The sequence below is a fragment of the Lonchura striata genome, chromosome 1, assembly GCF_046129695.1.
Source record: "Lonchura striata isolate bLonStr1 chromosome 1, bLonStr1.mat, whole genome shotgun sequence".
Lineage (NCBI taxonomy): Eukaryota > Metazoa > Chordata > Aves > Passeriformes > Estrildidae > Lonchura > Lonchura striata.
In genome coordinates this window covers 59,992,383-60,015,459 of record NC_134603.1, presented here as the reverse complement: position 1 = coordinate 60,015,459, position 23,077 = coordinate 59,992,383, and the positions used below count along the sequence as shown (strand labels likewise).

Here is a 23,077-nt window from a genome sequence, read left to right as displayed (position 1 = left end):
AGTTCTCCAGAATGTAATCAGTGATCTGCAAAGCACAAGTTTATGAATAACTATTTGCAGTTTCTAATCTCCAGCCCACATTTTGATCTCAATTATAGATACCTCTGCGTCAAGGGAGCAGAAACAAGACCACATTATTTAAGGCAGGACATAAAGATTGCAAATGGAAAAACTGTATGACTGGCTGTAATAGTCACAGTTTGCAAACTGTGTTTTTTCTGTCAGCAGTATAGGTCAAATGGTATTATTTCTGTTCCCCCTCTAGACAATTTATATAACAAACTAGTACAACAAGAACAACTTATTTCGCAATCAGCCTGAACTTTACTTTTGGCATAGGAGCACCAGTTCTCATCAAATACTCAAATGATCTTTGAAAACAATTAATGGTTACCTCCCTAGTGGAATAGTGAATTTCATTAGAGATATTTGGAAGCATTTTTCCCAGTCACCAACTTTAGCTGTCATTTTCTGTAACACCATTTCTCAAAACAAAAAATATATTGCATTATTTTGATTATATGCAGTAAAACAAAGCAGTGTCAGGGATGAGTGCTCCAATTTTTGTCATCTTCATTTCAACAGAAAGGATCCATTTAGCAGCCTTCAGTCTGCCCCTAAGTGGTTAATGTAGTGTTCAGAACAGGTTTTTATTACCCTTTCTTCCTTCCCTGCCTCACTGCACACATACTCTTTTTTTTTCCCTGCAACTTGATGCTTTTGGTTCCTTTCACTGTGTATTATCTGCTGCTGGCAATAATCTTAGCACTTCAACTGACAGCAAAATTATGAGGTGCTCAGTACAAGATGACAATTTTCCTTCCTTCATTCTAATTCATTTGTGCCTCCATCAAGGAATCAGCGTCATCTTTTCAACACATTAACAGCTCTCTGCTGATAGAAAGCATTAGCCCCCCATTCTTCAGCAAGAGGTCAAAAATTATTTTTGTTTTGTGACAAACCATTAAATTTTGTGCTTTGGAAAATTCCATTGCTCTCTGATTTCAAACAGCTAGGCTGTTGTCTCAATTGGCACAGAGAGAAGAGAGGGTTTGCTTGGTGAGACACCAAGTGACACAGGCAGCTAAAATCCTTTTCTAGACAGGACTGTAGTCTACCACCAGTCTAGCTGAATTCTATCACCAGCCTAGTTGATTACTTTGGTTACTTGCTTGTTTTTCTTTTTTTTTTTTTTTTTTTTTTTGGCCTACTCTTCAGAAAGGGCTCTTCATCAAAATGATGAAGAAATTATATTCACACAGAGGCTTCTGGCATTGTTTTTCTATCTTTAGAATAGTTTTTAACTAAATGTTGCCATAGGTTTTTTTGAAAATTACAAGAATCTGGGTTTATGTATTACCAGACAAGATATAATCTATTTCTCTGTACATGGCATGGCTTTATTCAGTCTCCCATACAGCTGAACTTATCTGGGTAGACAAGTGAGTTCCCTTATTCCCAAGTAGCTTCATAACAGGAAACCTTGGTCAGTGTTACACACACTCATTTGCATTTAGTGTAACAGAAGCTGAAAATCTTTGTCAGAAAACTTGCATTAAATTGTTCAGTGAGCACAGTTGTGTTTCTGATGGGTGTACAAGCAGATTAAAACTGAGACCTGCAATGAGCCTGGCAGCAGAGAGAGGGGTCTGTAGAGACTGAGAGGCTGTGCTGACCCTGCCAACGTCCCCAGGCACTGGAGCAGAGCCCAGCTGACCAGCTCAGTTCAAGGACACATGAAGCTCGCAGTGACACTCCTTGTGCTGCAAGCAGACATATGGATATAGGGGTTTTCCTACCTCACTTTTAATTGTAGCACTTAGAATAAGTTGAAACCAAAATAAGGAGAATGAGAGATGGAAACAACCTGGTTAAAAATATCCTATACAGAGAGTATGCAGTAAAATATGCATACTGCAATATTTGCAGATAGGGCTGGGAGGAAGCAGAAGTGGGAAACTGTGGTTTTGGGTAAAAATATAAGTCGAAGAGCTAATTCAGCATTCACCTCAGCACTGTCAGAGCCCTGGCAGAGAAATCAGCAGGACACCTGAGATCTGCAAGCAGCAATAGCAGGACACCCAAAGGACAGGTTTCAAGGAAGAGAAACCCGTTCCTTTGGGGCAGAGGTGGATGACATAATAAAACCCCACTAATATTTTGAAACTGTTGAGGAGATCCAGCTTTCTTCTACTCCATGTGCCAGCCACAATTGCTTCATGCCTCTCCAGGGAGTTTTGAGGGGTTCCTGATGAGGGGTATAGCCCTTCTGCCCCTTGCTGAGCATGAACAGTCTGACACAAATCAGGCTGACTGCTCCTTTCCAAGGGGAGTGTTGTAGGCCCATTTCCCAGGAAACTAGGAGCTCTGTGAACCTTTAGTTTATTACTGTTACCTTGGGAGTAACTGTATCTATTTCCAGTTTTACATCAGACAGCAGCTGAAATTAATGCTCTCTAATAAACAGTAAAATGTGTGTTGTCATCATCTCAGGGTAAACACACATACAGTTAGACCTTTGGCAGACCTTTTTAATGTTCTACCTGCACCTAAGAGGGATCTTGAGATTTTGTCCCATGCTGTCTGGAATTGTAGGATTTAAGCATTTAGCCGTGATTCAGCAAAAAGAGGGGAAAAAACTGCCACAAACACAAAGACTTCACTCCTCCTCACTCTTCCCAGCTGCACACACCCAATCGACTCATTTCCTTTCCCAGCAAAGGAATTAGGCCCCCGCAATGCTGTTATTTCCAAAACAAGGATGTTCAGCCATAAAACTTTTGCTTTTGTGTTAGGGAATATGTGCCAGATGTCCTTGCTGCACAAGGGACGAGCCTGGAGATGAGCACACAGCCTACACCAGTTAGTTTGGGGAGATGCAATATCTGCCAATGTATTTAATGCAACGCATGCCAGCGCTCTGAGTGCAGAATGTGCCAAAGCTGCTGAGCTGTGAGACAGCAGGAGACACTCACCCCAGGGGATGGAAGCTGCACAGTGAAGTCTTTTCAGCTCCATGTAGTACTTACATAAAGTAACCTCTCCTGAAGCAACTTCCTGCTTCACCAGATTTAGGATCCTCCTTCCCTTTTTTTTCAAGGGCATTAAATTATCATTTGTTTCTTATTCCCTTGGATGACCCACCTAGTTTATGCTAATTCCCTCGTGAAGTGCAGCTTCTCCCTAGAGACCTTTCACAGAGCTTGCAATGTTTTCCTGTGTAACGATGGTTTCTCCATGAAATAGGCTTGATTTGAAAGAGAAAGTGTTTCCCTGAGCTGCCAGCTAAGTCTCCAGCAGCTGAGCTGGCTTTCTTCCACCTTGAGCTGGAATGACGCTCGTAATCGAGGGTCGTGCTGACAGGCTCCAGGCTCCGGCTGACCCTGTGGCCATCAGGTGATGCTCTAAGTGACAGCTTGCTCGATCTGGTGGCTCTGTCACATGGGGGAACCCACGGCAATGAAGCCAGCAGAGCTGATGGCCGCCAGTGCTGCAGAGGGGTGCAAAGAGGCATGAAAAGCACTTGAGACTAACTAAGATGTGGAGATACCTACTCAAGTGAAAACACACCATCTTTAATTAATTTTCAGAGCGTGAATGCACGAAGAGACTCTTCTACTGCACTGGACAGAAAAAAATTTTCTCCCCTTTACAGCTTTTTCCAAATGTATAAGAAATCCCTAAAGGAAGACCAAAATGCCTTCCTCCTCCCTAATATGAAACCATGGAACATAAATTCATGCATATTCAGACACAATCTTACGGGGGGAAAAAAAATATAGCAGCACTGAAAGAGACAGTTCAGAATGCCACTAAATTACATGTGCCGTGTAATTTGTGTTTTTCCTCCTTGGCAAATCAGTGCTATTCTCTCCTGCTAGCACTCAGTGTCGGTACTTGAATGCTGAACTGCCACTCAGAGCACATGGTGTTCACCTGGGGAACCCAGAGGGAATTCAATGCCCATTAGCTATGGCAAAAGGGAAAAAATGTCATTGCTATATTTCAGCTGGACCATTAGTGCTCTGCCAGGATTTCTGAGGACAGAAATGCTGTTTATAAAGCATCAGTTGGCAAGAAGGTGTTTCATTACTGAAGCACAGTTGAAAAATCTGGCTATTTAACAGACATGTAAATGTTGAGCTTTTTGAAAGCCCGACTTTTTCTTTTTTGTCATTGTTTTTTTCTTCTGTCACTTGTTATTCTGAAGTGTTAAGTGTTTCTGGATGTGTCTCTAAAGCTTTATTATTTTTTGATGATCTTTTTCACATCTTCATTAAATAGAAACATGTTGAGGAGAGTGCAACTTTTTAATATATCTCATCAAAACTGAAATACTGCAGGAAAATAACAATGGTATTCAGTTTTTATTTAATCAATTAGCTATTCAGGAGAGCTGTGTATCTAATATTACAAAGCATGTATGTGATCTCCTTACAAGGTGAAAGGAGAAGATTTTGCAGTTGAGTTTTATGCTTGTCCTTTGCATTTATTGGCTTTTCATTCTCTTTTTCCCTAACTGCTCTTGCTCCTGGAGGAGCCATAAACTTTGCTTCAGCTCTGTTTGAGAGCAGTATACCAGCCACTAGCTCTTCTTGTGAGTAAGGAATGACACCTTGTGGCTGTAAAGTGCCAAAATAAAAATAATCCTATTACATTTTGAATCATCAGTCTATACCTATAGGGCAAAGTTTTCTTTAATTATCATTTCTTTGAGGACCCAAAGAAATATCAGTAAATATGGGTTTGGGCTTTTTCATTTATGATTTTATATGGTTAAGAACATTTAAACTTTCTGTCTCCCAGGGAGAGAAAACAGCTTTGGAGGCTTTGTTCACCTAGCAGCCAGACACAGGGTTTTTTTACCCCAGCTAGACTGTCCTTAGGGAGAAGTTTCCTCAAGGATTATCTCACTGGGATACTTCACTCCTTGTCCTTTGCAGGAATTTGAGGAACAATTTTTCCCCATAAAACCATTTGCAAGAACTGGGCAAGCAGGAGTAGGATAGTCTCCCAACAGACCTTTCTGAGACTATTAGCCCTGTCAGACCTTTGTCAGACCTTTGCAGGGCAGACCTTGGCCTAGGGAGCAGAAGAAATGTGTGAGAGTGCCATCCTCATCTAGGGACAGGATGAGTTTTAGCTTCAGGATATTGTTTCTGCTTCCACCATAAAGTTTAACAAATAACCTTTGGTATTCTTTTTAAATTGCTAGTTTCTTAATTGTCCTAATAGCAAAAAAAAATGGCTCAAAACCTTTTTAGCTCAAGGAAATGGAAGTGCAGTGGTCTTGAAACACCCTCACTCCAACCTGGCATTTCTTCATATGTGGTCATTTATTTTTTTTGTTTAAATTGTACCAACTCCTAGGAACTTAGTGTGCTGGGCTTTGTACTAACAAAATATTCAAAGGTAATTAGACATCACCTCACACCCTCTGTGCTACATAGTGGACAAGAAGTATCAGGTAGACAAAATGGGTTACAGCTGATGATGTGTGCTGGGAAGATAAGACAAGAGTGAAAGAGGGAAAAAACAGGCATTCCTGCTCATCCATTGAGTTTACGTGATGTCAGATGAGAATGATTTGTACTTCAGCATGGGAAAAGCAAATTTTGTGCAGAGATGCTGAAGAGGGTATGTCTAACTTCTTCAGGTATTGGCTGAGAGCTTTGCCCAGTGAAAAAAAGAGTGTGAGGAAGACAATGCAAATCATCCTCCTGCTCTTGAAAGGTTCACTGGGCTAGTCAGGAGGCTGGCAAAGAAAGTGTTACCTGACTCAAGCTCAGTCTGTTTTGCCCATGCAGAGTGCATAACTTCTCCCAAAGTACAGCAGTCATCTCTTAGAGATGCTCAGGAGAAAGAAATCACTGACTTTTTCATGTGTGACCATTATAATGATGTAAAGGGCCATTTGTCCACAGTGACAATGTCAGACACTTTAAGCCATGCAACAAATGAAGATAGAGTAACCCAGATTTTTGAGCTCTGTTCCTTTTTGGGCTTTAAGATCACCTTTTAATGCATCCTTATGAACTTAAGAGCTGAAAGACTCATCCAAACCTCTTTCCTAAGCAAAGGGCAATGCTTGTTCTGGACTTCCCAGTTTGGATGAATATGCTTTGCATTAATATTTAGCTTGTGGCAGGAGCCCTTTTGAACATCACATATCATTCCAAGATACACAAACCTTTCAAAGCACAGTTGGAAAGGGCCCTGAGGAATGTAATTTGAACCAATCTGAACATGGAGCTAGATGAAATGCCCTCCAGAAGCCACTTCAAACTAATTTTTCTACCATTCTCTGGGCAAGCTGTGTGACATGACAAACCAAGTGTCAGACCAGAAAGTTGTAAATAAAGCTGTGATCAGGGCCTTCATTTTGAAGAGAAACTCAAGCCTAACTCACAGTTTATTTACATCATGGTATAATTGCTATCACTCTGCTAGAGATATGGGATGCCTCTTTTTGTAATTTTATTACAAATATTTGGAACAAAATTTTCAAGTTTCAGCTTTTGAAGCCTGAAGGTTTCAGAATTTCAGAAGGAAAACAGCATGCCTGTGGATTGAGACAAACTACTTTTGAAACATGAATTTTCAGACTCAATGATTTGTTTGTATTTTCTGGATGACCACTGAAGTGCCTTCACAGCAGTGCACCGAGTTCAAGTCTTTGATTCTCTGCAATAACCTAAAAGATTATTTTTATACAGTCATTTGTTTCAGAGGGGAGCAAGGTGGGGCAGAAACAATGCCCAGAAATGTTTCATCAGACATGCTTTTCTAAGGCAGTCAGTTAGTAAAAGCATCTGGGTCATAAGCCAGGGGAATGAAAAGTTTCTGTCAAACTATAGAGTAATTTGTACACATTTGCCTGCTATCTGGTCTCTTGTGCAACCTCAGTTTGAGGATACAATAGGTTAGAATACAGGTTTAGATTTTCTTTAGTTTTGAGTCATGCCATTAGGGTCTCTATCAGATTTATAGAGTCAGAAATCATGAAGGCAAATGACTGCACTGGGACTCCATATAATATTAGCCACAAGCAGTGATGATTCTTAGTTTATGTCTATTCTAATAGGTGAGCAGCATCTTCTGACAGGATTATTAAAACAGACAAATTATCCTAAAGGATAATGAGAGGTAAATAAGAACTTGTCTTTAAAAATATTAGACTAAGTGCCACTTCTTTCTCTGGTTTAAGGTTACCAAGAATGTTATAATTATAGCTATAATTATATAATTAACCACTCTTTATTCTATGGAATATTATTAAAAATTCTGGAAGCACAGTAATAATCACCATTATATAAATAAGAAATCTGAATCCAAGGAAAGAAATTTACTTGTAGAAAGTCAGTTGTGAAGCCTGAAATGCAAACAGGGTGCGAGCTTCCCTCGTGGTCCCTGATATGGGACTATACACCATGGTGCTTGCAAAAGCATAATTATGAAAAAAAAATACATAAATTTCTGGCCTGTGAAGTTTTTGTAGTGCTGTGTTTGGTACAAGAGTCATAATTGCCAAAAGGTAACTTTAAAGAGAAAAATGCAGAATAATAAAATATAGTCAGGGCTGGGAAAAAAGCCATGTATAAACAATCAGCATATATTTAAAAGGAATAAGAAGAGAAAAAAATAGTTACAAGAATAAAGAGTACAGCTAAACCCAGGAAATTTGAAATGAAATTAACAGGTGAGTTGATTAACAAGGCTATCAAAAATGATACTTTAAAAGAGTAAGTAAGGGAGCAAGTTTTAAAAGAAAAAACAGAAAGCAGCTCAATAAATTTGGGAATGGATATCACTTAAAATCATATTTATTCTTAATTAAGAGGCCTTTAGAATAACACCTACTTACCTAATAAAAGCATTCTAATAAAGTGTTCCAAAGGTTCTTACAGACACAAATTTGCTGTGTACATTCTGGTGTTCTGCTTGGGTGTATCTTTTCAAGGAGAAAGACTACAGTAAAGTCATACTGAGAGCTTCCATTTGAACACCAGTCTCACAGCAACTCCTATTTTAGGCATCCTCCTTTGCAGAAGCACAGTCCTATAGACCATGGGTTTATCTGTCTGGAAGGGTTTTGCAGCTGGTTTAGCTCTCACACCTGTGAAAGGCTGGATAGCCTGAAAGCCTGGCTTTATGAACTGGTTTCACTGCACTGGGTAATTTTCTGCAAGTGGAAAAAAAGGAAGTTTAGGAAAAGATTAAGGAAACAACAGAATTTTGCCTGAAGTACAATATTTTTTTATTGACCCATAAGTGGTGCAGCTGTATTTTCAATGTTTGATGAGATAAAGCTAAGATAAATATTTCAAGAGGTATGACTGTCATCGTTATTCAGGGCCAGCAACGTAGTTTGAAAGCTTTTTTTTTCCAGAGGTGAGCTTCCTGCAGTGCTTCTGACTCAAATCTGTGTATGCACATGGGAAGTGTTAGATGATTTCTAAATCCTACATGTCTGATGCTTCATGGCATGTCCTGCAGTATAGTTGAGCACAGAACAGGAAATCTCTCATAGCTACCTAAAGAAACTTCTCTGTGTACAGTGGTGTGCCAAGTTTATTGGCAACAAAATCCAAATGCTTGCCAATCTTTGAAATTGTTTCTAAAAATATTTAATATATACGTGATCATCTAGTTGAGATTTCTGGAATGTTGAATCCAATTAATTTTAGAAGAAATTGCCTGCAGGCCAACAAGTAAAATGCAAGAAAGCATTAATTAAGATCACATACTGAACTTTAAATAATTTGAAAGAAAATATTGTGTCCCCAAATGCAAAATTTATACATGGTCTCTTTGTTGTCCCCTTTAAAGACTGTATGAAATTTACATTATGCTTTTATTATAGGGTGAATAAGCCTGCCATATCTTTTCATTTAATAAAGAGTTGCAGGAGGCAGCCCATTTAACCGAAAGCTTATTTTCCACATATTTTTTAAAATACACATTGATGTCATGGCCCCACTGAAATGTGCAGCTGGAGGAGAGGACAAGTGGGAGGAAATAACTGCAGCTGGAAGCAATTTCTCCAGCATCATGACTTGGCCTGGTCAAGGCTGCTTTGGGCCCAGAGCAAAGCAGTCATTTAAAATCATATGTAGAAAAAAAGTATCATTCTGATCACACTTTTCCTGCTGAGAAACTCTAGAACAACAACCACCTGCTCTGATGGGGCAAATCATACAGCCTGCCCAGTCCTCTGATGGTACTGTTGTGGAGAAATTACTTATTAATGACACAGTCATACAAGATTCCCAATCCCAGCCTTATCTTATCAATGCGCTACTCCTTACAGGTTTCAGTCAGCTCTTGATGAGGGCTGGAATTGCTCTTCTCAATCTGAAGCCTTCAGAAGGTTAAGCCTTCTGCCACAGACAGAGTGAAGAAGACAGTGGCTATCACAAAAATTTGCAGTGCAATACCAATATTGAGCCTACTACAATTGTTTAAGCCCCTGTTTCACCTCTGTCAGAACAACTTAAAATATTAACAATGTCAACACCATCTACCCAAGATAAATACAAATGGGCAGCTGTACAGCTAAACCTACAGGTTTATGGTATGGGTTTTCCACTTTTAAGCATTTCAGAAATGTTTGCGGAGGAGTGGGGATGACACACACATCCATTTAGCCATTGCCTTGACTTTTAATAAAAAAAATGCTAAAAGTATTATCTTAATTCTGCAGAGTAGCTTCAAATTTCAGAAGGTTGAAGAGCCAAAAGAAAAATGCTTCTCTATTAACACAGAGCATGGGTGAGGACCTGAAGGCTCCATTTCAATACCTCTCCCTGATACAGGAATGAGAGGTCATCCCTTCGCCATAGCTCACCATGTCCCAGGAAGTACCTATGGACAGAGGGCAAACTCTCCAGATAGCTTCTGATTTTGAACATCTGGGAAGACATAATTATTTCAGCAAGGTATTACATATTTCAAGAGAGAAAGCACTGTTGGACCTGACATGGTGGATAACACAGCCCGTCCCGTCCCATCCCGTCCCATCCCGTCCCGTCCCGTCCTCCTTGCACTGAGCTAGCTAGTGCAGGATAAGGTGATGCAGCTCTAAATTAGAGCATGTTATCAAGGCATGAAGACTGACTGTAATCACCAGCTATAATTGCTTGGGCAAAATCTAACATCAAATACTTGCATTTAAAAATAAACTGGAAAATGTTCCATTTCCGAATTGAAAGCCAGGAGGAACTGGTCAGTAGGTGGCACAACAAGAGCACAGCACTGCACTGCAGTACGGGATTTGAGCGGCCAGGACTGTATCCTGAGCCAGCAAGCCTGCCTTCCCCCAGCTCCTCCCTTGCAGTATTTATAAACCCTGTTAGCCAATGATTTTACTAACTGAATCATTGCACTGAAGCACACGGAGTGAGGGACTTAAGTGGAAGCTTTCTCTGAAATGCTCCTTATTCCATCCCAAAGTGCATTGTGTACACTTGACATCCACTAATATCAACTGCTTTCAAGTATTAAACAAGATTGAAAACCAGTGCACAACAAAATACAAGTTTGACATGCCAAAGTTTTGAAATTATCTGGCATTTAGCATGGTTGTGGTTTGCTATCTTGAAAAGTTCTTGCTTACATTGCAGTCAGAGCACCTAAAAGCCTTTCAGAGTGTTGGGAGAAATATAGCCCCACAACAGATCCCTTCTGCTGAGGAAAAAGGTTTCATGAACTGTGTTTCCTTACCAGCAACATGTTAAGGAAGAAATAGTAGAGCCACATGTCAGGGCTTGAGGCAGCAGTTTGTGGTCATCATGATCTACAGGAGGTCTCTGTCTTTCCAGAGGAACAGCAGCAGCTGCTAGACAACCACATTGCATTGGGAGGTCAATGGCAAGCATCAGATCGAGCAGTTATATTTAACCTTAGGAAATCTGTGATGACTAAAAGATGTTGCCTTTGTTGGCTGATGCCTTCATTAGCTGTTGCCAAGGTTTTTCTTGTAGGTTGGAGTTACAGGAGCACCATGACTGGGTACGAACCAGCCCAACAGTTCCTATTTCTTCTGTGCAACTGCATGTCTCCTCCTTTCCACCAAGATTTTAAAGGAAAATGCAGAAAGACACATGTGCTGAGTGACCTGCCTTGTGACTCTGAGATGTCATCATTCATTTACAGGAGGAAAATTGAAGGGGTGGTGGTGTCAAAAATGATGTGCATAATTAAGCTTTCCTGAATCTCTCCTTTGCACTTTGGTGCCAGAAGACTGCACACAAATCACACAGAATGTTATGAAAAAATAATACTGAATTAGAACCAACCAAGTGTAAAAATTAGGACTTCTGCCTACTCTAAGGTAAAAATATGTCTACAAATAGCTATCTCTAAACTCTAAAAAAGGAAAGAAGACAAACATCAAATACTGAAGAAAACAAGCTATCAGCACAAATATACTTGTCATTGTTATGTATTTTCCTTAAACAAGCAGAATTGAATCCTACCTAGCCTATCTCTTACATTATTCAATTTGTCTGTACAGTTCTAAAAGGACAATTATAAGCACTATTAAAGCATAAAATACACCAAAACCGTCATACCTTTCTCATTTTAGGTCTGATTTCTACTTCCAGCCCACACATACCTGCTGTTATATCTCATTTGTTGCTGTAAATTATGTGCATCAGCATCAGCGCAAGTAACTGATGACACTGAGATCACAGCTGTGCTGAATTCTAATCAAGAAGTAAATTTTCACCCCCTAAAGTCTCCCACACTTCTATATCCTTCTTTCTCAAGTAAAAGAGGACAGGAAGCCTAATTCTGAGATATAATTTATTAAAGACCTGGGAATATGCTGGGATTGCTAAAGCAACTGAAGCTGGACATGGTGACCCAGGAATCCCTTTCACTCTGGTAAAGCCACGGTTTCAGCTCACTCAAGCATCATTAGATGAGTCTTTCTTGATAGAAATAGGTGATGGTGCCCTGATGATTGAAATACTGCAAGCAAGTAAGTGGGGAACATAACCTGGGTCAGCTGCTCCGTTATGCCAGCAGTGTTGCCCACCTCTACCCACAATATGTGACCAATTCACTCTGACCAGTCTCCAAATGCACAGTGACACAAGAATCAGAGTGTATTCTTCATATTTTTAAAAGTATTTTTGCACCATGCATTACTTTCATTTCTGATCAGCTCCAAATGAATAATCTGACATGACTGTTGCTTGGCAAAATGTAACGAGTGTCTGTGGAATTTCATATCTTGATTTGACAGTGATTCGTGGGTGTGGTTGTAAATCTCTAGGCTGCTTGAGGTTGTCATGCAGAATCTGGTGTGAATTCCCAGTGTGGATGAGTTATGCCTGGGCTTTAATGTAATCTTCAGGGGCAAATAACACTGAGTTTTTTATATTCCCAATAGGGATTCAAAATGATACATTTAGTCCGGATCACGATTAATCAAAAGAGCTTTAAAACAAAGCTCAAATGCATTTTCTGGGTTTTACCTATCATTACAATGAGAGCACAAGATTTACCTGCCTATGTCAAGAGCAAAAGATCAACGATAGCCCTTTGGACGACCCTACAGTGAGATTCAAATGGCAAGGAAACCTGAAACCTGGCCATCCACCACTCTCCAGTTACACTGGCGCATATGGCAGGCCTCGCTGTCCTGGAGTCAAGCCTTCAATGGTCTCAGCTGCCTGTGGCAAGGGAAAAGCTTCAGGAATCCTGGCTAGGACACAGCCTGTACATTTGCAACACAGCCGATGTACTCCAGACCCACATCTTAGATTTGCTCTTGCCTGGTAAAAGGTGTGCAGTATGTGTGTGTGGGGGGAGGTAACCTTTTTCTTGTGATATAGGGAACATTTAAAGTAAACCCTACAAATGTATTTTTTGAGGCAAAGCTTAAAGGTATGAGAGCAGGGCCTAAATTGCCAAATACATGTACAGACTGGGGAATGAGATGCTAGAAAGCAGCGCTGGGGAAAGGGACCTGGGGGTTCTGGTCAATGGGAAGTTGAACCTGAATCAGCAGTGCCCTGGCATCCAGGAGGGCCAACCCTGTCCTGAAGGGCATCAGGCACAGCATCACTAGCTGGGCAAGGGAGGGGATTGTCCTGCTCTGCTCTGAGCTGGGGCAGCCTCACCTCGAGTGATGGGGGCAGTTTTGGGCAGCACAACATAAAATATTAAACTATTAGAGAGTATCCAGAGGAAATGGTGAAGGCCTTGAGGGGATGTTGTATGAGGAGGAGCAGAGGTCACTTGGTGTTGGGAAGGATGGATAAATATATTTATAGATAATACAGCCAGGATGAGAACAGTCCTCCCTGCTGGTTGGACAATGCCCTTGCCTACGAATGGGTCCAGGGGTCAAGTGGACTGTTCACCCCCCAAAATGTATGGTTCACCCTGCACCTGTACCCTCCCCTAAAACATCAGGTGCCTGTAACCCCATTGGCCCACCTTGAAGCCCCCTGATTAGGGGTCTCCGAGGGGCCAGATGCCCTCTTGGATCTTCCCCCCTCATAGGACCTCCACCCTTTCCTAGAGCATCCTCTTGTCTCTCCCCTCCCCCATCCCCTCAAGCCTCGCCACGTGCTGCATCTGGCAGCTCCAAGCAGGACCTTTCTGCATCCCTAATAAACCTCGTATCCCAAAGAGCAGCTTTCAGAGCTGCGCATCTCCATTCACCTAAACCATCCTGGAGCACAGCACTCGCTACAACTTGGTCTGTTCACCCTGAAGTGGGGATTCGGGACAGACCTCATGAGGGGAAGAGGAGCAGCAGGCACTAGTCTCCTTCTCTGTGACAGGACACAGGGAAATGTCCTGAAGCCTTCTCTGTGACAGGACCCAGGGGAATGTCCTGAAGCTGTGTCAGGGGCAGTTTAGGCAGGATATTGAGAAAAGATTTTTCACCCAGAGGGTGGTTGGGCACTGGAACGGGCTCCCCAGGGAATGGTCACAGCACCAAGCCTGACAGAGTGGAAGAAGTGCTTAGGCAATACTCTCAGCCACCTTGTGTGACTCTTGGGGATGGTCCTGTGCAAGGCCAGGAGTTGGACGTGATGGTCCTCATAGATCCATTCCAACTCAGAGTATTCTGTGAAATTGTGTGGTGGTGTGAACTCATCAGAGAAGTTATGTTATGTTTAGTTATGTTACAAAACAAGTGCCTCAGGCAGCAGCGACAGTGTTGCAAGAGTCACTGTGGGAATTACTCTGGGAATTACTTTGGGAATTATATTTTGTATATAGCAAAAGTGAAATTAGAATGTGAGAAATGCTGACCCACCCCTACCAGTGCAGCACTGACATGGACACGCTAAAACTGTATTTCCTTCACATGCTCTCGCTTCCTTAGAAGGCAGCAACGAAGCTGAGGTTTCAAACGCGGGCCGTGATTTTGCGACTAGGGTGCACATGGGTTTCTGCAGGGCTCCCGAATATCTTCGGATCTCTCCTCGTTCCAGGGGCCCCGCAGCGCAGCACCCGTAGACTCAGACGTGTAAACTCCTGGGAAAGGCGCCGCTCCTGCCGCGGGCGCCGTCCCCGGCCCAGGAGGGATGCTCGCCCCTTGCCTCCCCCGGAGCTCGCTCTCCCCAGGGACTGGTGCCGTGGCTCCCCCACGTCGCAGGAGCTCACGTAGACACCGGGCGCGGAGAATCGGGATGAAATTTCCTTCATGCATAAAACATGGCATGGCGACAGAGGGACGGCAGGGCCTCGCTGGCCGCCCGCCGCTTGCTGCCGGCGGCCCGGCGGCTGGCCGGGGGCTGCCGCAGGCTTGCCCGGCGGGGAGCGGGGCGCGCCGGGCCGCGGGCCGCCGGGGCCATGGCGCTGTCCCCGTGCCTGCGCTGGCTGCGGGCGCGGCTCTGGCGCTGCGGGCTCAGGCGGAGGCGCTTCCTCAGTAAGTGTCGCGGCTCAGCTCCCCGCGCACCCCTCCCCACCCCCTGCCTTTGCCCGCGGGGCCTGGCAGCATCCCGCCGCCGTGCAGAGCCCCCGCGGCCGGGCTGAGCCCCTGCCCTCCCCGGGCTCTGGCCCGGCTGCGGAGGGCGCTGCCACGGCTCTGTGCCGCGCCAGCCCCGCCGCTGCGGGACTCGTCGGGACGGGATGCTCCGGGAGGGCCCCTGCCTGACGCGGCTGAGCACTTGTTAGCTTTTCTAAGGGAGTCTTAAGACGGGATGGTTTGTGTGGTGAAAGAGGAATAAGGAAAAATGAACAATATTTACTCACTCCTGTTTTTTTTGACCAGCGGAAGGAATCAAAAAAGTCTGATTGAAAGGAACATAACCAGATCGGTGATTTGTGAAGTCACAGTGTAGACAACACTCCGAACTTGCCCACTCCTTTGGTTAATATCCATGCACATCACTGATGTATATATGTTTGTGTGTATATATACATACACATACATGTATATAAATGTATATATAGCCTTATTGCAGGTTTCTGGCATATATTATTCACCTTTTCACCGTGGTTTTACTGGAGGTAGTTTGCTTCTATTCCCTGACAGACCATTACATGGAGATTCAGCCACTTTTAGCTGATTTATTCAGGCTCCCTTTCAGCTGGAAACTTGGAAAGAAATACTGCCAGCACTTCTGCAGAAAAATGGAAAGGGTAGTGTATTGTGACACCTGAGGAAACAGAGGGGATTTCTTTGGTTGAGTCAACTGTAGTGTCTAATTACTCCTGAGGAGATGCAATGCAATGGCTTGCGAGGATGGGCTGGGTTGACTGGCCTCTCTTCCCATCAAGGTGCTATTTTGTAAAAGGGATCTTGGAATTAGAATGCCATTAGGAATACATTCCAGAAAAATTAATATGATTAAATGAGCATGCTGTCTGTCAACTCTTCATGAAGATCACGTAATTTCAGTATCTTAGTTTAGCCATGGGGATAACAAGGTCCGTTTGAATTTTTCTAACTGATAGCATGGCAATACAGACACAAAGCTCTCACTGCTACCTTCTTAAATATTGTTTTGCCATGAATTCAATTCCAGTGTGCCTTTCAGATGCAACATATTACCGATAGATGTCAGAAAGACTGATTTTCCTAATTGTCGGTTGACTGTAGGCTGTGTTCACTGGTTTTCAATGCTTGCACTTTGTTGAGTATTTTGGTCAATTTTCTGGCTGTTAATGAAGTAGAAAAATAGACAGTTTTATTTCCGGTCTACTTAGGATTACATTCAACTTTTCCATATGAAGTTCCCTACTCTTCAAAAATATGTATTTGGCAGATAGTTTGCAAATGTGTATGGAAAGTTCTTACCACAATATTCACTTTGAGCATTAATTATCTTGTGAATACATACGTTCCTTACTTGTGCTGCCCTGTGAGTTAATAAAAACAACTGCCAAATGCACCACTTAGCTGGAGCTCTAAGAATGAGAAATTTGAGAACAGCAGATGCTCTGAATAATTGAAGGAGGTTTCTTTGGTTGACAATGGTGCTATCTTTGCACATCTCTCAGAGCCTCTTTTTTTTAGCTGGCCTGTGCCTTAGGGAAACATTGCAGCACTGAACCAAAAGAATGGGATAAAGATTTTATATTTTTATTTCTTAATGAGTCTGAAAAATGCTAATCACTCAGAAGAGTGTTTGTTGGCTTTGTTACTAGAAATAACTTCTGGCATCTTTAATTAGGTTGCTTTGCCTGGATCAGTGAAGTAACACAGCTTTCTGTGATCTGTGCTGAGGCCAGTCCTGAGGAAGGACTGCTCATTGCAAATTCTGTGTGTCCAGATACAGGTTGTCCTCTTTAGCTGCCTTCTGCTGAGGCACTGCAGCAAAACTGCTGCTATTACAGGAGACATGCTGATATTCTGTTTTACAATGTGCAGTTTAGAATTTAAAAAAAAACCCAAAAAACAACTTAGTGAGAAAGCTACTGCTGGCTGGTTTTCGAAGTCTCTCTGAGCCCAGGCTGTCGTTGTAACTTGTATCTCCTTGTTAAGGCAGCCATTCAAAGAAACAGCCGGGGGACTTTTCAGTCCATCTGTGCCTGCCCTTGTGGCCTCATTCTACAGCTGAGTCCCTGAAGGAAGCTCCCTGCAGGCACGTGTGCTCATGGCAAAAACACTGCTTTGAACAAAGGCACGTTTTCAAATAGAGAGTAATGATTTCCTCATTTTCCTCACTGCCTGGCTGGATGTGGCTGTCCCTTCAACCAAGGGGAAGCAACTGCAGCTGGCACCAGAGAAACCCTCTGAGAGGCTTCTGACATTCACAAAATTAATTCTCTGTTTTCAGCTCGCAGCAAGGGCTGGCTCCAACAGAGAGACGTTGGGCACAAAGTGTAAGTTCATGATCCTGCTGTAAAAAAGACTCTGGAAATACTGAAATCTGCTTTTCCTCTGGACACTCCTGTGTCCATGCATATGGAAAAACATTGTGAAGCTTTCCTGGAGCAGGTCATCCACAGCATCTCAGTCTCACTGGGGTCTCTGAGGTCTCATACAGGTTGGCCTATTTTTCCTTCCATTTCCACTGTCCCAGCCACACATATGGTTTGTGAACCTTGTAGGAATTTGAGGTCTCCAAGACTGCTACTTGGCTGCCAAGTTTGATTGAAGCTGGCCAGTGGGTTAAAAAATATTAATGATTACTGTGCATAATGTTTCCTTAGGAAAAGAGGCTAATAGGTCCTGCTCATGCCAAGGTTGGAAGCTGAGCTTGGATCATGCTAGTAATAACTGCATGGATTGGGTTTGCCTGAACCTTAGCAGATGGGGTTTACACAGAAAATATTAAGAGTTCACAGCAATAAAAAAGGATTCTATGTCCCTGATGCAGGTCAGCAAATAGGGAAATTCTGCTGGCTGTGTGGCCGAGGGCTGTTTTGGATGGCTTTTGCCATACCAGCCCAATCCTTAGAGGCTGCAAGGTCTCTGGTCATGAGTGGTCTCAGCAATTCTGCAGGTTTGGGCCCATCTGTATCTCTTCACATATTGCTGAAAGCATTTGATGAAAAGGCAAAAGCGGGGGAAAACCACAGCAGAAGTATTTAGTGACTTGTTTAGAGCCATAACCCCAGGTGGGGCTGTGGGGCAAGACACAGGGTGTCTGTCCACATGTTCACCCCATGAGCACTGACCACCCACAGCACTGTGATGGGTCTGGGTCTGGTTCTGGATCCAGGTCCATGTCTGGGCCCAGCCCTTGCCAGCACTGACTGTCACCAGCACAAACTGATCCTGGAGTGCTGCCAGGTATCTGGGATCCAGCCACGGTGTTTATTGTGCAAGAGTGGGCCTTAGAAGCTGTATCCTCTGGTGCTAATGCACTTTCACAACCTTTAACTTTTAGGGCAAGGAATTGATGGCAATCTTTAATTAAATCTCGTTAAGTATTCATCGTTAGGCACATTTTCTCCTCATCAGCAAGACCTACTAAAGTAATGTTGTGAAGAGTCCTTTATTCTTTCTGATCCAAACGGGCTGTGCAATTTAGAAAGAGAAAGGTCTGCTTTGTATTTCAATTTGTTTCCAACTGAAAAAAATCAATTGCCATGAAAAAGCTGAGAAAAGAAAGAAAACAGGAGCAAAAATGTCATGTTTAAAAGAAAAAGGGCAAAAGCATAATTTATACATGAACTGCATAGCCTCACAATAAGAAAATGTACCTTATTATTTTGTGGTATGTGCAATTGGTTTATAGAAAAAAACCCTCAACATATGAGTCACTGGTGTTAGGGAAACAAGGCAAGAATATTTTTTATATTCATAAATGGAAATAATCTATATATTAATAGATGAGTCTGTATTTAATCTACACTTAAATGGTATCTTTTTTAAAAGTGTGCTGTTTATCCCAGTCTTTCTTAGTAATAATGTAATAATTTTGAATTATGCTTTTGTTTTGGAAAGAGAGAAGGAGGTTGTTCTCCTGCAAAGGAGTAGATTTCATGCAACAGTTAGGGATAGATGTACTTTTCTTTTTAACTAAGAGAAATGTTTTTTGAAACACAGTGTTATGTACCTGAAGGCATGGTCCTCCTTGAAGTGCTCTGGTACTTGCATGGGCAAAAATCCTTTCCTCAGAGGGGTCCTTTCAGGATCAGTGGAGATTGATAGATTTCAAAACCATATTGTCAGACCTTTGACGTGTGGAAAGAAGAATATGCAAGTATGAGTAATATTCATCCATGGCTGTGAAAAACCTCTTCCCCCAGAGCTTTTGTTAATTCTGTACCTGTGCAATGCTTAGACTCCATGCTTCAGTGACTGGAAAATCATAATAGGATTCAAGGTTTTGAATAATGATTAAAGTATTGAGAATTTCACATCAATAAGTAATTCAAAGCAACCTCAAGAACATTTGCATGGTTTGTTTTGTTTTTCTTAGTGTTGCCCCTCAACCATTCATTTTTTGCTGCATTTCGGAAAAGGTGGAACTTTTTTGTCATTATTCATTACAACTGGGGAACCTGAGACCTTAATGGTGAGTCTGCAGCAGAGCCCTGGAAGGGCAGATGGTGATGAAAATGCAGTTGATAACTTTGTAAACTTGCAATGATTCACAGGTACCATTATTAAGATTTCCAAGGAAATAGGTGATGACTCCAATTACCTGAAGAAAAGAGACAAACCAGTAGCAATAGTTATTTTGTTTGCTGTTTTTGACCCCTTCCTTTAGAGGACTAATCTCTGCCTTATTATTATATGCGTAACATATAAATAAACCCTCTTTCACTTCATCCTCCTGGATGCAACAAAACCTTAGCCTTTCTCAGCTGAATTATCAGCAAATCTGGTAACTCTTGTGCAGTGCAGTAGTGATCTTATACTCATTGCTTGGGCGATGGCTCTTCTTGGGATGGCTTTACTGCTCTTCACTCTCATACAACACAAGTGTACAGGTGTCCTGTGAGGCCTTGTCAAGGATGCCTTGACCTTAGGAGACAACTGCTGAGTGAAAGGAATGTGTTCATTCATCAACTTTCTCCCAGCACTTGTGGGTCTTATGATGAGTTTCACCTTGGTATACAGCAATATATTGTTTTATACAATAAACCAAACACTAGGGGCACTGCAAGGATATAACCCCATCCAACAGCCAAATGTTTCCCTTTTTCCTTGTATTAAAACTGCTGTGTGCTTATTGAAGTAAGGACTTCACTGTTGTGCTGAACATTAGTAAAATTCACAAGCCCTAGATTTCCAGAGCAGGCTGCATTACTTAATGCTGTGTGCTAAATAGCTTTTGTAAAATAAAATCCATACATAAATCCAAAGGAAATAAATCCCTGAGTGGGCCTAGGGCCAGTGCCATTTAAATTCCTCTTAGACTGTACTTTGGGGTGGAGTGTGAGCCTTGCACTACATGCCCCCACAGCATCTTCTCCCAGGCAGAAGGCACAGCACAACCTCCAGGTCTGAGCACAACAGCCCCAGCTCCTGCTCTGAGGACAAAGGGAATGGATCAGTCTGGACATTTTGTATTACCATATCACTGCTGCTGCTCTCCTCATTGAGAACTGTAGGGCCTAATCTAGTCCCAAAACTTAGATGGATAAAATTAATCAATATAAATCCCTCTTGCAGTGATCTTCTAAAGAGTGTTTCAACATTTTTTACAAAATAAATAAAGATGGTAAAGATGTGCCTGAAAATAATAATAATGAGCTGTTTCAAAGCTGGTGATTTAAACAGAGTGTTATAGTGTCCACAGCACAGGCACCATTGACCCTGTGCCAAATATAATGTCTACTTTTGTTAAGCCTTATAATGTCTATTTTTATTAAGCCTTTTAGCTCTGTTAATCCTTTTGATCAGAGTAAGGAGTGATATATTGGAAAACTAATTTGGAAAGTAAACAGAAAATTATGAGAATGAACAGGCTATGCTTGTGCAGAGTGAAGGACATCAGGGCAGAAGAAATGCACAGGACACCTAAAAGTCTTAAAAGCATTAGTACAGTCACCAGGCATGGAGTGGTCACTACACTGAGTAGCTGGTGTGAGAAGTCCAGATAAAAGCATGTAACCAATATTTTAAAATTTATGTCACATGAAAACTTAAACCCATACAGGACAAATGTGTCACTGGTGTAGATGCTGTGGCATGGTGTTTTTGATGAAATGATTTTTAATACCTTGGGGATTATGATCCTGTGCCGTAGGTAGAAGCTGCATTTCTCAAAGCTTCTGAGTGCTGGTGGCAGCTTTCCAAGAAAGATACCGGATCCTGAATTCCTCTTTGCGAGTCACCTTCAAAAACCAGCACAGGCTGCAGTCGCCCACGGCTAAACTCTTGCACCTCTGCAAGAACTGGGTGTTCCTCTTGAGGAGAATCCACATTGCATGTATGAAATAATGGAAAGCAGCTACTTTCTAAGTGATGGACAGCTGTAGGGAATATGTATCATGCAAATTCTGGGAGGAATACAGACCTCCAGTGACATACTACTATCATGCTATTAAAAATTAAAAATATTTTCACTTTACTTAGAGTTGCCAAATTTTCTGAAGTGAGCTCTTCACTTGTAATTTTCATATCTGTTATTCTACAAACAAAATTCACCAAACAAAAGGTGCTTGCATGTTTGTGACAAGCAAGCCTCTCCATTTCCAAAAGTGTTACAGTGCTCTGATGCTGAAATCAAATTACAGGGGTAAAGTCTCTGCCTGCAAACCAGCATAGTCAAAAACAATACAGAAATGAAGCTCAAATTTCCAGTTTTGTTTTTAATATACAGATTTTAGAACACCAGAGCAAAACTGAAAAGAAAGATTAACATATTCCAATTGTCAAGGAAAAAGTCTGCAGTAAAATAATAGCAATAGTCTTGTTTGCAAAACTGCTTAGTAGGAGTATGTTATGTACTTTTCATAACATGAACAAACCATAGAGTCTGGCCAGGTCAGAGGAATCATCTTATGGAAAATATGGAAAATAAAGTAACTCCCACAACCAGCTTTACCCTACTTACCCTTTCTATTTAAAACCTGTATTGAAGGGAGTTCAGTATCTGAGAGGGTTTAGTTTTGGAGAAGGAATGGGGTGATGCATAATTGAATAATTTCTGGTTTGGAGTGGCAGTACAAAGCCAGGCTTTTGCACTGAGTTCCTAAAATCTAACCCAAAAATGTCAAATCACCTTGAAGCAGAAAAAAATAAACTTCTAAGAAGAATATAGACAGAGCAATTCAGTTTGCCTATAATTGGTTGTATTTCCTTTGCTCTTCTATTGCAAGAGTGCTGGATAAATCCAGTGTAATTTAATATTTAATTAAATAATATTTTACCTACACATGCATATGGGGGTGTTTTAATATACTCAGATGCTCTTTAGAAACACTGAAGCATCGCATTAAGTTTTTCAGCTGCAATTGAGAAACTACCACATTTTATTATAGAATCATAGAATATCCTAGTTAGAAGGGACCTATAAGGATAACCGAGTCAAAGAGTCCGACTCCTGACAGGACAGCCCCAAGAGTCACACCGTGTGCCTGAGAGCATTGTCTAAATCCTTCTTTAACTCTGCCAGGCTTGGTGCTAAGACCACTTCCCTGAGGAGCCTGTTCCAGTGCCTGACCACCCTCTGGTTCAGTCACGGAATGGTTTGGGTTGGAAGGGACCTAGTTTCAACACCACTGCCATCTTCTTGATGCTGAGTGTTAGGTGATGATATCTCTGTAATGAAAGCTATCCTGATGTAAGCCCACAGCTCTAGAGTGAACTATTTATTGCTCATTAACACTGTGCTTGTGGCAGTAAGCTTGATTAAGCCATTTCCAATTGCCCTTGGTACAATCTCATGAGCCAGTGTGACAGGGACTGACCTGGGAGCTTGACTCAGGCACATACTTTCATGGTGCTTCCTATGTACCTGTACTAGAAAAAAAAAAGTTAAATTATTGCAGCCCCAAGAAGACAGTAACCTGCTGAATATTGAGAAGTGTAGTACCACGGCCCCCAACAGCAAGGACCTAAAGGAGGATCACAGAAAAATCTCATTTCTGTGCAATATGCAGGTGGGATGCAGAGCTCTCTCTCATGCAGCCAGAGAGCTGTAAATTGTCAAGGGATAAAGGATAAGGAGAAAAGCATCACAGCATGTTGCCAGCT

The 23,077-nt window shown here is 42.0% G+C and overlaps 1 protein-coding gene across 1 annotated transcript in view; it reads left to right on the top strand.

The window, feature by feature from the left end:
- The first annotated feature begins 14,817 nt into the window (after positions 1–14,817).
- RIPOR2 (RHO family interacting cell polarization regulator 2) overlaps positions 14,818–23,077 on the top strand; it is a 107,174-nt gene continuing 98,914 nt past the window's right edge. Inside the window, exon 1 of the mRNA XM_021528657.3 lies at positions 14,818–14,899. Coding sequence (XP_021384332.1) covers positions 14,824–14,899 — 76 coding nt within the window. The 5' untranslated portion in view covers positions 14,818–14,823. The remainder of the gene's footprint in view (positions 14,900–23,077) is intronic.